Source organism: Benincasa hispida, chromosome 3 (assembly GCF_027475165.1).
Source record: "Benincasa hispida cultivar pf3 chromosome 3, pf3_genome.v1.1, whole genome shotgun sequence".
In the NCBI taxonomy this organism is placed as follows: Eukaryota; Viridiplantae; Streptophyta; class Magnoliopsida; order Cucurbitales; family Cucurbitaceae; genus Benincasa; species Benincasa hispida.
The window spans coordinates 4,150,482-4,164,076 of NC_143480.1; the positions used below are offsets into that span (position 1 = coordinate 4,150,482).

General features: G+C 36.5%; 2 protein-coding genes across 2 annotated transcripts; one reads left to right on the forward strand and one right to left on the reverse strand.

Moving 5' to 3' along the window:
- The first annotated feature begins 1,072 nt into the window (after positions 1 to 1,072).
- Positions 1,073 to 7,607, forward strand: ARF6 (auxin response factor 6). The gene is made up of 14 exons (XM_039026003.2): positions 1,073 to 2,347; positions 2,620 to 2,732; positions 3,361 to 3,459; positions 3,537 to 3,593; positions 3,677 to 3,832; positions 3,936 to 4,020; positions 4,116 to 4,206; positions 4,391 to 4,555; positions 4,664 to 4,786; positions 5,033 to 5,108; positions 5,186 to 5,333; positions 5,494 to 6,674; positions 6,802 to 6,992; positions 7,147 to 7,607. The coding sequence occupies exons 1-14, from the start codon at positions 2,305 to 2,307 to the stop codon at positions 7,346 to 7,348; spliced, it is 2,730 nt and encodes a 909-aa protein (XP_038881931.1). The 5' UTR covers positions 1,073 to 2,304; the 3' UTR covers positions 7,349 to 7,607.
- A 2,009-nt stretch (positions 7,608 to 9,616) lies between these two features.
- LOC120073266 (Remorin family protein) lies at positions 9,617 to 13,281 on the reverse strand. Its single transcript, XM_039026004.2, has 6 exons — positions 12,594 to 13,281; positions 11,978 to 12,155; positions 11,128 to 11,805; positions 10,570 to 11,011; positions 10,340 to 10,421; positions 9,617 to 10,178 (listed from the first exon to the last, which is right to left on the reverse strand). Exons 1-6 carry the CDS (start codon positions 12,621 to 12,623, stop codon positions 9,975 to 9,977), a joined length of 1,614 nt encoding a protein of 537 aa, XP_038881932.1. The 5' UTR covers positions 12,624 to 13,281; the 3' UTR covers positions 9,617 to 9,974.
- Positions 13,282 to 13,595: the final 314 nt, after the last annotated feature.

A 13,595-nucleotide genomic window follows, 5' to 3' on the forward strand; every position in this document is an offset into this window, starting at 1 on the left:
ATAATAATGTCATTCAATAGAAAAGTCATTAAAAGAAATTATGTGAATATGTTTCTAGGATCTAGAAAGAAAAAGCTATTGAAAACCCTTTTTTTTTTTCTTAATAAGAAAAGTTAACATTAAATCAATCATAGTCTATTTTAAGATTTATTGGAAGTATAAAATGCCTAAACTTCTAATTTTGTGTATAATGGAATCCCATCTTTAAATTTCGTGTTCAATATATTCGTGAATTTTAAAAAAGCAAAAAATTTAAAAGACTAAATTTTGTGAGTTTAAAAGTTTTAAAATAAAATAGATACAAATTTGAATGTCCATAAACTAAATTTATAATTGAGGTCAAAATACAATTTTGGACTTTTATGCTTTAGACTATGTTCAATTTAGTCTATATACTTTCAAAATTCGAATTTTAGTTTCTGTACTTTTAATAAATCTTAAATTTAGTTTTTACTATTAGTTTTTTTTCCCAAAAACCTTTTATTATCTAATAACACTTTTACTATAAATTTTTGAAATATATTCACTACTGTATTTTTTTGCTTGAAAATTATTATTAGATTAAATTGTAAATCTGGTTCATATGGTTTGAAAAAAGAAATTAAAATTTAGTCTCTATAATCTATTGATCATAAATGGACTATTTATGAAAAATTTATCAACCTAAAGAAACTAAAATCTAACTTTTAAAATCATAGAGAATCAATTCTAATTTTTTAAAACCATATAAATCAAAATTTGTAATATCTTTTAAACCATATAAACCAAATTTGTAATTTAACTTTATTATTATTTAACCAATTTTGTTAAAGATAAGTTTCGAAAGACTAAATTTAAGATCTATTAGATGTTTATGAATTAAAATTGAAAATATAAAAGTTTATATCTTCATGATAGAAGTTTATTATGATTTATCGATGTTTTGCTAAAATATTTTCAATAGTTATATAATTTAAAATAGTTTTTTAAAAAATTAAAAATAACATTTTAACATGTAATAAAAAGAATATATTTTAACCTATATTTTTTTTTAATGAAAAGTAACATATAAGCTGCGATAATTAACCTATATAAGGCTATAATATATAAAATTTTGGGGTGAAAAGAATAGAAAGTATGAAGAAGATGAAAAACAAGAGTTGATTTCACAGAGGGTTCTATAAAAATGAGAGACATCGAAGACTCTCTCATAGTCATAGCGCGTAATCTCTCTCTAGAGTCTGTCCCTTACCTTTTTCCCTAATCTCTGGTACAGAAAAGACAGCATGAAATAATATTGGTTTCGTTGATTGATTGTGTTTTACAGAGTACCCAACAAGAGAAAACAGAGAATTGGAGAGAGAAACAGAGAGGTAAAGCCAGCCTTAAAGGGCTTTGGTGAAGAAAAGCTTCAGTAGCAGCAAAGAAGAGAGAAAAAAAAGTCACCCACCATTGGCAACTCAACTCCTCTGCTGCAATTCCAGCAGCTTTCCATTTCGTTTTGTCACAATAAACACCCAATTTTGGCTCCACCAGTTAACCCTTTTGTTTCTTCATTGTATACCCAGTTCATTCAATTGAACTTGTGTTTGTACGGAAGGAACGAAGAAAGGAAGGAAGGAACCCCCCATCATTATTTTCTTTTACCTGAAATCATTGTGTTTGTTTCCCGTGATGTTAATGGCCACCAAGCTCTAGCTTCTTCTACTGGGGTTCTACTGTACTGAGATCTGCCTTTCTCTTTGCTTCTTGCTTTGGGTTTTTGGCGTTTTAGGGGCCGAGATCTGATTTTTTCTCCCTTTTGCATTTCTGGGTTTTCTTTGATTTAACTCTGTTCTTGTTGGGTTATTGAAGGAATTTGGTTGAATCGTTGGAATTCTTCTCCCCTTAAGTTTAGAATTATAGTTTCTTTGGTTTATCAGTGGATTTTATTGGGTTCTGGGTATTGGGTTTTGTTTGTTGAACTTCGAGGTTGCTGTGGCATGAAGTCGCCAATTGAAGAGTTGTGTATGTGGGGGGTTCGGGTAGAGAGAATTAGATGCGGGTGAGGTTGAAATTGATCGTGTTCTGTAGCGAAACCGGCTTCGGCTGAGATTTTGGGCGGTGGGGGTTGGGTTGTGATATTCCCAGATGAGGTTCCGCTGTTTGTAGTTTACTTTTTGAAGATTCAGATTGATTTGCTGGTCGATTTATGGTATTTCTGTAGTGATAAGAAAGGTTGTGCAAAAAAGGTTGTTCTGCAGTCGTTGTTGCCTTCTTGGAAGATACTTTGGTGCTTCAAATTTGTGGGTCAATTTCTTTTTTGGTTTGTTGGATCTCACTGAAATGAGGCTTTCAACTGCTGGTTTTAGTCCTCAGGCCCCGGAAGGTATAAGTTTCTTCTGGTTTCTCTCTCTCTCTCCCTCTCTCTCTTTTATGACTACTTTTCCATTAACTTAGATGGCCATATTCCCATTTCGTTTCCTGCTTGATTTCTATTCCTTCTTTCTCCCGGTTTCTGGAAGACTTATTTGGGTCAATTCCTCTGTCAAATGATCCACTCTCTCTGTTGGGTGTTTTTTGTTTTGGGAATTTGTTATGTTGATTGTGATCTTTTGATGAAATGCTGGGACTCATTGAAGCTTGTATCAAATTTTTCAGGGGAGAGGAGAGTTCTTAACTCGGAGCTTTGGCATGCATGCGCGGGCCCTCTTGTTTCTCTACCTACTGTTGGAAGTCGGGTTGTTTATTTTCCACAGGGTCATAGCGAGCAGGTGAGCCGTGAGCCTTTTGAGTAGTCTTTTGCACAAATTGAAATTAGAAATTGATCCTCTTCTGATGTGTAATTTGTTTGCCTATTGTTTTAATAATCATTTCATGTTTGTGGGTTTTGAACTTCCCAACTAAGCTTTTGATTCCTGTTCATCACTTGTTTTCAACCTGGCTGAATGGACTTATTCCTTTTAATCCGAGAAGATATTCTTGATCTTCAGTTGGTTTAAGCTGCTTCTGCTTGTACTTGGATGTTGTCTGCCCGTGTTCATGTATTCTGATGATCATTAGAAGAACAACTCGATTCATATTTCTTTTTCTTAAAAATTTTCTTGTTATCTACTTTTGTTTGGAGTGCTATTTCATTCCTTTTGACCCCTTTTGGTTATATCTTATGGCCAGATCTCTACCTGGCCTGGCCAGTTTGCTCCATATTGATTTTTTTCAAGTTCATCTGAATGGAATGGAATGGAAAGTTAAATTTGATAAAGCTAACATTTTCATATGTTCTTCTGTATCCTATTGTCCTCTTTAATGTTTCCATTCCACTATTTCACAAATTACTTTTACCAATATTTAATGGTTTGAGAGGAATCGGTTGTTAACATAATATTCATTGATGTGGAGTAGGTTGCCATATCAACCAACAGAGAAGTGGATGCCCATATACCCAGTTATCCAAGCTTGCCGCCACAACTTATCTGTCAGCTTCACAATGTTACAATGCATGTAAGGCTTGTCATTGACTTCTAGCATGGGTTTGTTCAAACTCCAAAGGTCCTAATTGAATGACTTGATGATTGCAGGCAGATGTTGAGACAGATGAAGTGTATGCCCAAATGACCTTGCAACCGCTCACTGCTGTATGTTACTTTCACTTAATTTGAATAATGTATTTGTAGGTCTGAAGAAGAACTTTTCCTGAAAAGTTTAACATTTTCTATAGCAAGAGCAAAAGGAGCCTTATCTTCCTGCTGAGTTGGGTGCCCCCAGCAAACAACCAACCAATTATTTTTGTAAAACATTGACAGCAAGTGACACAAGTACACATGGAGGATTTTCTGTTCCTCGTCGTGCTGCTGAGAAAGTGTTTCCTCCATTGGTAATTCTATGGATGCCTTTGAAACATTGACCTTGATCACAAATACTCGTTGATGTAGTTTAAAAAAGTTGTTAACTGAGAAATATCATGTTTCGACTTCTAGGACTTCTCTCAGCAGCCACCTGCTCAGGAGTTAATTGCAAAGGATCTGCACGATAATGATTGGAAATTTAGGCATATCTTTCGTGGTAAGTTTTGTGAGGTTAATGTTTTAAAAACTGCCCCTACTCTTTCACCTCCCCTTCCAAGCAGCTTTTATGGTCTAATTATATTTCCTATGCAGGCCAGCCCAAAAGGCATCTTCTTACAACTGGATGGAGCGTGTTTGTAAGTGCTAAGAGGCTTGTTGCTGGCGATTCGGTTATCTTTATTTGGTTCGTTTCTATGCTCTTCCTTGTATGTAGGCTCTATTAATTAATATTTCAAAATAGAACTTCAGCATTTGTGTGACTGAAGCTATATGACTATGCAGAGCATATGGGCTGGCTGTTCATTCATTTAAACTCCACATTTATTCGTTCAAATTTATATCATATTTGCAATGATGGGACTTTTCAGGAATGAAAAGAATCAATTACTATTGGGGATCCGTCGAGCTAATCGACCACAAACGGTGATGCCCTCATCGGTTTTATCTAGTGACAGCATGCACTTGGGGCTTCTTGCTGCTGCAGCACATGCAGCTGCTACAAATAGTCGGTTTACGATATTTTATAATCCAAGGTTTGATTTAGCGAGGATAGTGCATTGCCTATTTCTTGTTCTTGTGAACAGTTCTTGAGCCTTTTTAGTTTTGTTTATGACTTGAAGTCTCATTATTTTTTCATTCAGGGCTAGCCCATCAGAGTTCATCATACCTTTGGCCAAGTATGTCAAAGCTGTGTACCACACCCGTGTTTCAGTTGGTATGCGTTTTAGAATGCTATTTGAAACAGAAGAATCGAGCGTTCGTCGGTAGGTTTTTAAACATTTTTAGCTATTTGTGATTTGAGTTAACTGATCAGTAGTAATTGCCTTTTGTGGGGTATGTTTTATTCCCTTCGTAGACTGTACTTTCACATTTAATTGTGTAGCATCCAATTGACTTCACTTCACCAGATTCCATTAATTATATGTGTATATGTGTGTGTTTGTGGGGTCATTCATTGAGAAATTGAACTGTGGAATCATGGACCTCTAAGAGTTGCGTATGTCTTCCAGTTACATGGGGACCATTACTGGTATCAGCGATTTAGATTCTACCCGGTGGCCAAATTCACACTGGCGCTCAGTCAAGGTTGGTTTACTTTACCATTATAAGACGAATTCGGAGTTCAATTGTCTAAGCAATTACTTAACTTTTGTGTTGTGTAGGTTGGATGGGATGAATCTACAGCTGGGGAGAGACAACCAAGGGTTTCCTTATGGGAGATCGAGCCACTTACAACCTTCCCAATGTATCCTTCTCCATTTCCCCTCAGGCTTAAGCGACCCTGGCCAACTGGATTTCCCTCTTTCCATGGTATAATACTATGAGACTAGCATAATACATTTTTCTGCCTTTGTATGGTTTTGAAGTTTGGTTTATCCTTTCCCCTAGCCTTCTGTATGTTGTATTTAGCTATCAAGAGAAGTATCCTCTGTTGTATCTAATGAACTCGGCTGTCCGCTTCCTGTCTCAGGTCTCAAAGAGGATGATCTGGGATTAAATTCTCAACTAATGTGGCTACGAGGAGATGGTCTAGATCGTGGAATTCAACCTCTAAACTTCCCTGGAATTGGAGTTGCACCTTGGATGCAGCCGAGGCTTGATGCTTCTATGGTGGGTCTGCAGCCGGAGATATATCAAGCAATGGCTGCTGCTGCACTACAGGAGATGAGAACCGTAGATCCTGCTAAGGCGCAGGCTGCTTCGCTTCTTCAATTCCAGCAATCCCAAAATCTTTCCAATAGGCCTGCTACTTTCATGCCACCTCAAATGTTGCAGCAGCCTCAGCCTCAACCTCCACAGACCTTTCTTCAAAGTGATGAAAACCAACATCTCTCTCATTCTCAGGCCCAAAGCCAGCCTACTGTTCTTCAGCAGGAGATAAAGCATCAAACATTCAACAACCAGCAGCAACAACAGCAACAACAGCAACAACAGCAACAACAGCAACAATCACAACAAGTGTTTGATCACCAACAAATTCCAAGTCCAATATCTACAATGTCTCAGTTCAGTTCTGCATCCCAATCCCAATCCCAATCCCTGCAAACTATTCCTCCATTATGTCGGCAGCAGAGTTTTTCTGATTCAAATGCCAACCATGTAACGAGTCCTATCATTTCACCCTTGCATAGCCTGTTAGGTTCATTTCCGCAAGATGAATCATCTCAATTGCTTAATCTGCCTCGAACCAACCCCATGATCCATTCATCTACATGGCCGTCAAAGCGAGCTGCAGTCAATCCTCTTCTCTCTTCTGGAAATTCTCAGTTTGTTCTTTCCCAAGGGGAAAACATGGGGACAACTCAGACTAATATCTCTCAAAATGCTATTTCATTGCCGCCTTTTCCTGGAAGAGAGTGTTCATTAGATCAAGGGAATGCCGATCCGCAGAGTAATCTTCTCTTTGGTGTCAACATAGAGCCTTCATCTCTTCTAATGCAGAATGGTATGCCGAATCTTAGGGGGATTTGCAGTGACAGTGACTCAACAGCTATACCTTTTTCATCAAATTATGTTAATACTGCTGGTACCAACTTCTCTGCCAATCCAACTGGGACAGGGACACCTTCCAATTGCATTGAGGATTCAGGTTTTTTGCAGTCTCCAGAAAACACAGGCCAAGTAAACCCACCAACCAGAACCTTTGTAAAGGTTTGCTCTCTTTACCAAACTTGGTTTGATTCATTTCACTTCTTTTTTTTTTGCGTGCGTGTGCATGTGTATGTGTGTTCCCTTGCTCCTCCTCTTTTTGATGATTGTATTGTTGGAATTTCAATAGGTTTACAAGTCGGGGTCCTTTGGTAGATCACTGGATATTTCCAAATTCAGTAGCTACCACCAGCTACGCAGTGAGCTTGCTCACATGTTCAGCCTTGAAGGCGAGTTGGAGGACCCTTTGAGATCAGGCTGGCAGCTTGTATTCGTTGACCGGGAAAATGATGTCCTTCTTCTTGGGGACGATCCCTGGCCGTGAGTTGCTGACCTTTTTACTATATTTTCAATGGAGAATTATATCCTTTAAGAATTTCTATTCCCTAATTCTTCATCAATGTGGTACCTTTTTATTTTTGTTGAAACTCTTTGTTCTTTCTTGACGAGCATGGTTTTGTCTTTTCTTTGACAGGGAGTTTGTCAACAGCGTGTGGTGTATCAAGATACTTTCACCGCAGGAAGTGCAGGAGATGGGCAAACGTGGCCTAGAGCTCTTGAACTCGGTCCCAATTCAGAGGCTCTCAAATGGCAGTTGTGATAACTACGCCAACAGACAGGAGTCATCCAGAAATTTGAGTACGGGGATAACTTCTGTCGGGTCTCTCGAGTACTGAGGCATTTAACCGGTCAACATGCCTTCTCTGTACTATTAGCTCTCTCGGTTACTTTTCTTGAGAATGTAAAAGCAATCTTAGTTTGTTAACTTGAGCTCAGATATGAGCCAGAAACTGTAATTAATTAAGTGATTCCTTCTCTCCCTTCTGTTTTTCTCATACATACAGGTATCAGGACAGCTCTGTATGACTGGAGATAGCTTTTGCTATTTGCTATATATTGCAGTCTATAAATGAAGTTCTATTAGAATGGCTAAAACCTTTTTGTCTTGTTTGGTTTGTATTTATTGAGCTTCAAAACTATGAAGAAAATAAAAAGTTCCATGTTTATGCTTTGTCAATTGAGCTTTTAGTGACTTAGCTAGCTTAGCTTTAATGATAATTTGATGTAATGGAGTTGATTTCAAAGCTAATTTTCTGGTTTTGAAAGCAACTGGTTTCTGTACTAAAAATGACTGCAAAAAGGTTCTTAAAAACAAACCATTTGTGGAAATTTTTGAAGGAAAATGAGAGAACTTTTAAAAAAGCAGTTGTGCATGCATTTTTTTAAACAATCCACAAGTTATGATTTTTATTAGAACAGTGATTGGGAAGCCATAATTATGAGAAACAGGAGGTAAAATTTACTTGGTTAGGAGTTGTCTGATCTTAGAGCTCCAAAAACTACTTTATTTACATAATGGTGATGCCCCATGGGCCCTTTTGATGTAGATGGGGATGTCTCCTAAATTTTATCACTGTCCAACCAAATGATTCCCTCATTTTCCATTGCACAAAGGAGGGAAAATTCATCCAATAATAAATTGATTGAAACAACTTATTAGTATTTTCTTTGTTAAAAAATTCGAACCATCTAACTTATTAGTATTTTCTTTAAAAAATTCAAATCATCGTAGATGAAATTTGGACCTTGCGAAATATGCCCAAAGTTAGGAAAAAATGTTGGACTCAAGCTCGAGCTAACTAATCATTGATTTAATCAAATCTAATCCTAATTTTGGTAGATAAGAAAAAATTAATAATTCCAGGTCATTCTTCCTATAAATATATTATTATAACTTTATGAGGGAACTTGATTTGGAACTTAAACTTCTGACTTCTTCTCCTTAGTAGAGTCAGTGTCTTTGACTTTAGCATCATAGTCATTTTCTTTGTTTTGCAGGTCGTTTCCTCCTAAATTACAATCACTGAAAACCATATGTACTTTTTCTAGTCTGAATTTTGGTATCAATAGAAGCAACAAAATAATTTGATTTATGTAGATAGTTAATTATTTTTTTGAGTTCAAACCGTGAATTTAAAAAAGTTTATCGTGTAATTAAATATAGACTTGGCTACTTTCAATTTTTCCTTGAACATAGATATGACTACTAATTAAAATAATCCATATAAATTTGCATGCTTTGTGATACCTTTAGCAATAAGAAATAATAGACAAGAAATAGACTTGAGGGTTTTTTTTTTTTTTTTTCAAATGTAGACTTAGGTCATTAATGGATAGAGTAAATTGTAAAAGGAAAACATTATAGAAAAAGAAGATATTGAGGAAGAAAAGGGGAAAAAAAAGAGAAAAAGATGCTAAAAAGTAAGGCATAGTACATGAAGGTACTAATTTGGAGGGATGAGAAAAAAGACAAGATAGAGCACCATAAACTACTAGGCACAAGCACAACACCCCAACCCACTCATTATTGTTGGGGTTTTATCATTATTTATTTATTTATTATTATTATTATTTATTTTCAACCCAATATTTTCTAGGCCACATCTTCAAGTATTAAAATTTGGCTCCTCTCATATGAATGTTTAAAAAAAAAAAAAAATAAATAATTAAAAGAAAATCTTGAAATTTTTTTTAAAAACAAACTATTTATATAAAATAACAAAATTTTAATCTTTTTCATGTCTATTAGTCACTAATAGAAGAACAATAGAACTATTTGATTAAATTGTACAACATACACCTAAACATACACAATTGAAAATGATACACCAAGTTATAGGAAAAAATGAAAAAATATATGTATATGTAACATCATTCATAGGTAAAAAAAAAATTGATTATAAGATATTATCTGTCAGATCAATTCTTATTTATCACTTCAAAAGTTCAAGTTTTGGGGAAAAAAATTATATTAAAAAAAAAAAGTAGAAGGGCAAAATCATTCATCACAACCATGAAAGAGACATTGTCCATCCATCCAATTTCATGCCATGTAGCTTTCTCAGTTACTTTAAGAGTGAAACCATGTCCAAATCAATTCTACATAACTTCAAAATTGCCATGTTCTTGAGTGCTTTTCATTTACCATCAAATCTTTTGATCAATTCAATTTCCAGTGAAAATCAAGCCAAATCCACAAGGGCAAACAATCAAGCTTTCTCACTGTATTAGGTACAACTTACAATAAGGGAAAATGGCTCTCTTCCTATTGAGATTTTTCATCGAGAAAATGAAGTTACTTCTCTCTGTTTATTCAATATGGACACTCACTCTTGAGGTAAGGATTTAATTCATCAACTGCAAAATTCTCTTCTGGGAACTAACTGAAGCTGTTTGAAAGATGACTCTCCTGAATAATTCATAGTTCTTTTCTTCCCTTTTCATGGGAGGATTTTGGTTTTATCACAGCCAACCACAACAAATGTACGGAGACGAAGGCATCCGTCCTGTCTGCCGAATATGTTCAGCCTGGGCTGCTGCTCTTTCTGCTTCTTGCTTCTTCCGACACTCGGCCGCTGCCCGTTTTTCTTCTGATTTTTGCCTTGTCATGGCAATTTTCTTCATCATCTTCACTTCAGCTTGAGCTCTCATTTGCTCAACTTGGGCCTGATTTGTGTCAAGCTTTAGATCAGTACTAATATGGTTGCCATACTTTTGGCAATGACAGACTTTCATTGTTATGATATGGGATCTCCCTTTTAGTTCATCCCTTCATAAAAAAGATAGCCAATTTACTTAATCTAAATCTTTAAAAGAAATCTAATTACCTCCACCCTCCGCATTTCGGCCTCAAGCTTCGTTTTCTGCTGGCTTTCCCATGCTTGGATTTTGATCTCTTCACGTTTATATCTAAGCAATGTCAAAATTTTCTTATCAAATTAGAACGAATAACTTGCCATTAGATCTCCTAGATCTTAAAACTTGATAACCGTAAGCATTATAAAGGGTTACTGGTAACTACAAGGGTAATGAAGTACATGAATTATAAGAGGAAAACCTTGCCATATGCTTAGACTTTTCAACTTCCTCCCATACAGCAGCACGTTTTTCAAACTCTGCTCGTTCGAGTGCCTCCTTGTCAGCATTTTCAGCATTCTGTCTTTTCTTTTCTGGCTCATCCTTGCTTGCCCAAGCAGCAATATTTGTCTTGCCGAGCTGCATACCAAGTGCCAGAATCTCTCTTCTTGTCTTGAGCTTCATTTCATCTTCTGATAGTTCCTTTTTGCCATTTTCTGTCGATTGTTGCAACCCGGTCAGAGATTGCTCAATAGGAGTTGGAGCTGGTGCATCTCTCCGAGGTGTGGAGGGAATTGAAGAAGTCGGGCTGCGAAGTGGAGATGCCCCAATGGGAGTAGCTGTTCTTGAAGGCTCTTGACTAGGAACTGGGGTCATTTCAGTTCCCATATCTCTCATTGAAACTGCCCTTATTGCAGGGATGCCTGAACAATTAAACATTTATACTTATACATAAGCAAAATATTTTTACAAAAAATCAAAACAAAGAACATAAATGAGATAGATGAGGGAAAAAACTAAATTAGTTTTGATCTTATACCTGTAGAATCTTCTTTACTAGCTTTTGAGGATGGCTTGTGATCCACTTCCTTCAAGTCCTTAATTTGAGAACATGAATCAATCAACACATTATCTGCACCGGAATAAACACCAGCAGGCACAAAAGAGAACTTCTCGGGCCCCATCTGCATTCCAGATTGACAGAAATCAACGTGCTTTGCCTCCATGACTCTACCAATTGACGACCGAAGCTCAGAGTTTGCAGATTCAGGAGCAACCCTCACCATATTCGTTGCCATCATTCTATATCCATGGTTTTGTGGAACATTCTTCTTAGAATAATTAGCAGCCTGCCCATTGTTTTGACGATTCATTATCCATTTCTCTGCATCATTCCACTTCGATGGCATCGGTCTCAAGTGGGACCTTGAGATGGAACTGTGTACAGACCTCTCCCCCTTGTGAAACTCGAAACTAGATGAACTTGCATTACTGTCATAATCCAGATTTTCATCTTCTACTGATTTCGAAGGGTGTACTGTGCTTGAATTACAACCATCACCTTTCAGACATTGCTGCATTCTATTTCGAACGGATTCACCGTTTTCCTTTGAGAGAAACTCTTTCGGTAGGCCTGAAGACCGATCATTTGGTTTTGGGTCTGAAACTGACTGATTCAAAACCTTTTCAGATGGAACTTCCAAGCAGGAAGATGTCACTGCACGACATACAATGTCTCTACATCAGTAAAAATATAGACACAACATATCTTCCACCACCTTCAGACATAATTTAATGAAATTCACTAGGTGACAGAAACTTATGCTATAATTTGAAGAAAAGGGAATAGAGACGAAAAGGGTAAAGAAGAGAGCGTGAGATGGACAAACCTTCCTCGTCAAAGCCACCACTTTCTGTGCCCAATAATAAACTATTTCTGACAAACTCAGAGTCTTCAAGCTTGGAGGGAGAAGTTCTTGAAGAGTTGCTGTTTGATCCATCCTTCTTTTTATGGTGATGAGGACCCATAAGCTTCATCCTCAGTTTACTTGGAGAAATTATACCTGTCTGAAATAGAGAAGAACACCCATAAAACTCTCTTCCATTACAAAAAAAATAACTACTGAAAAAGAAAGAACAAAAAATATTCTATTCTGTCTTAAGTAGTTGGAACAGACGCATCACTCACAATCAGAATTGATTTCAACTCCAAACAAATTAAAAGCAATCACTAGATTCAATCCCACACTCAACAAACCCAGATCAAGAAATAACATGCTCACCAATCAACCTAAACAAGAGTTCTTCTTCTTCCCATACATATTCAAACAAACATAACACTAGCCGAGTAGTTCCAGGTGAAAAAACAGGGACAAACTTCAGCACAATTAAAACCCAGAAGAACAAGAACAATCCAACCCAAAAACCAAAGGAAATCAGAAAGCAAATGAAAAATGGACTTGGGTATTCCCAGTTTCCTAGCTAACATGGAAAAGAAACACCCACCTGAACTTTGTGAATCCTCTCGTACTCCATTAGAGCTCAACTCTCTCTCTCTCTGTGAAGATGGAACTCTGCAGATAGGCTGGAGAGAGAGAGAGAGAGAGAGAGAGGAAGAAATAAAGAGAATGGCCGGAGAAAAAAGAAGAAAGAAGACCCACAAGACAATTTTTCAGGGTATTTGGAAATACCGACAAAGAGTGGGAAATAAGAGAGCAGTTTTTTCTTTTCCTAGAAGCTCATGAACAAATCCAACAACATACTGAAGAACCCATCTCGGATTTTCTCCACGGCAGTCGGCGGACCCACCAAAATGAGGTGGCGAGATGAGAAGGAGACACTGAGGGGATGGTCGGCGATTAATTCAAATGGAAATGGGAGAAGATGGGTTTTGAAATTAGTAGTTGGGATTTGGGAAGAAGACAAAGAGGAGTGAAAATTATGGGAAATGATTAAAAGAAAGGAGGAGGAAGGAGGAAGAAGAGGAAGAGCATTGAACAATGAACAGTGAAAATGATGGGAAAGCAGAAAGGAGAAAGGGGAAAAAGGAAAGTGGAAATTTCAATTTTCCTCTGCATAGAAACTGTTGAAGTAAAGTAATGGTTCATTCATTCATCATCCCTCGATCAAATTGACTAAATAATGAATAGTGAAAATGTTTTTTTATAACACAATTGATCATAAATTCGAAGCTGTTTAGGAGAGTGAGATACAACCAATTATAAAAAATCGAAATGGAAATATGATCTAAAACGTGAAAACAGTAGAGAGAATTGAACTGTGGAAATAGAATGAGTTTAATATCATAGCTTGGATCTAAAACTCTCAATCCAAATATGTATTTTGGATTACATTCCGTTCCAATAAAATAAGTCGTCCTTTGGTGATTACTAAAAAATATAAACTAATCGCAAACAAATACCTCACTAAGAACATAGGACATTCAACATGGAAAATTAGAAAATCGCAAATTCCTTTGATCTTTTAAACTAGATGAAAAAGAAAACT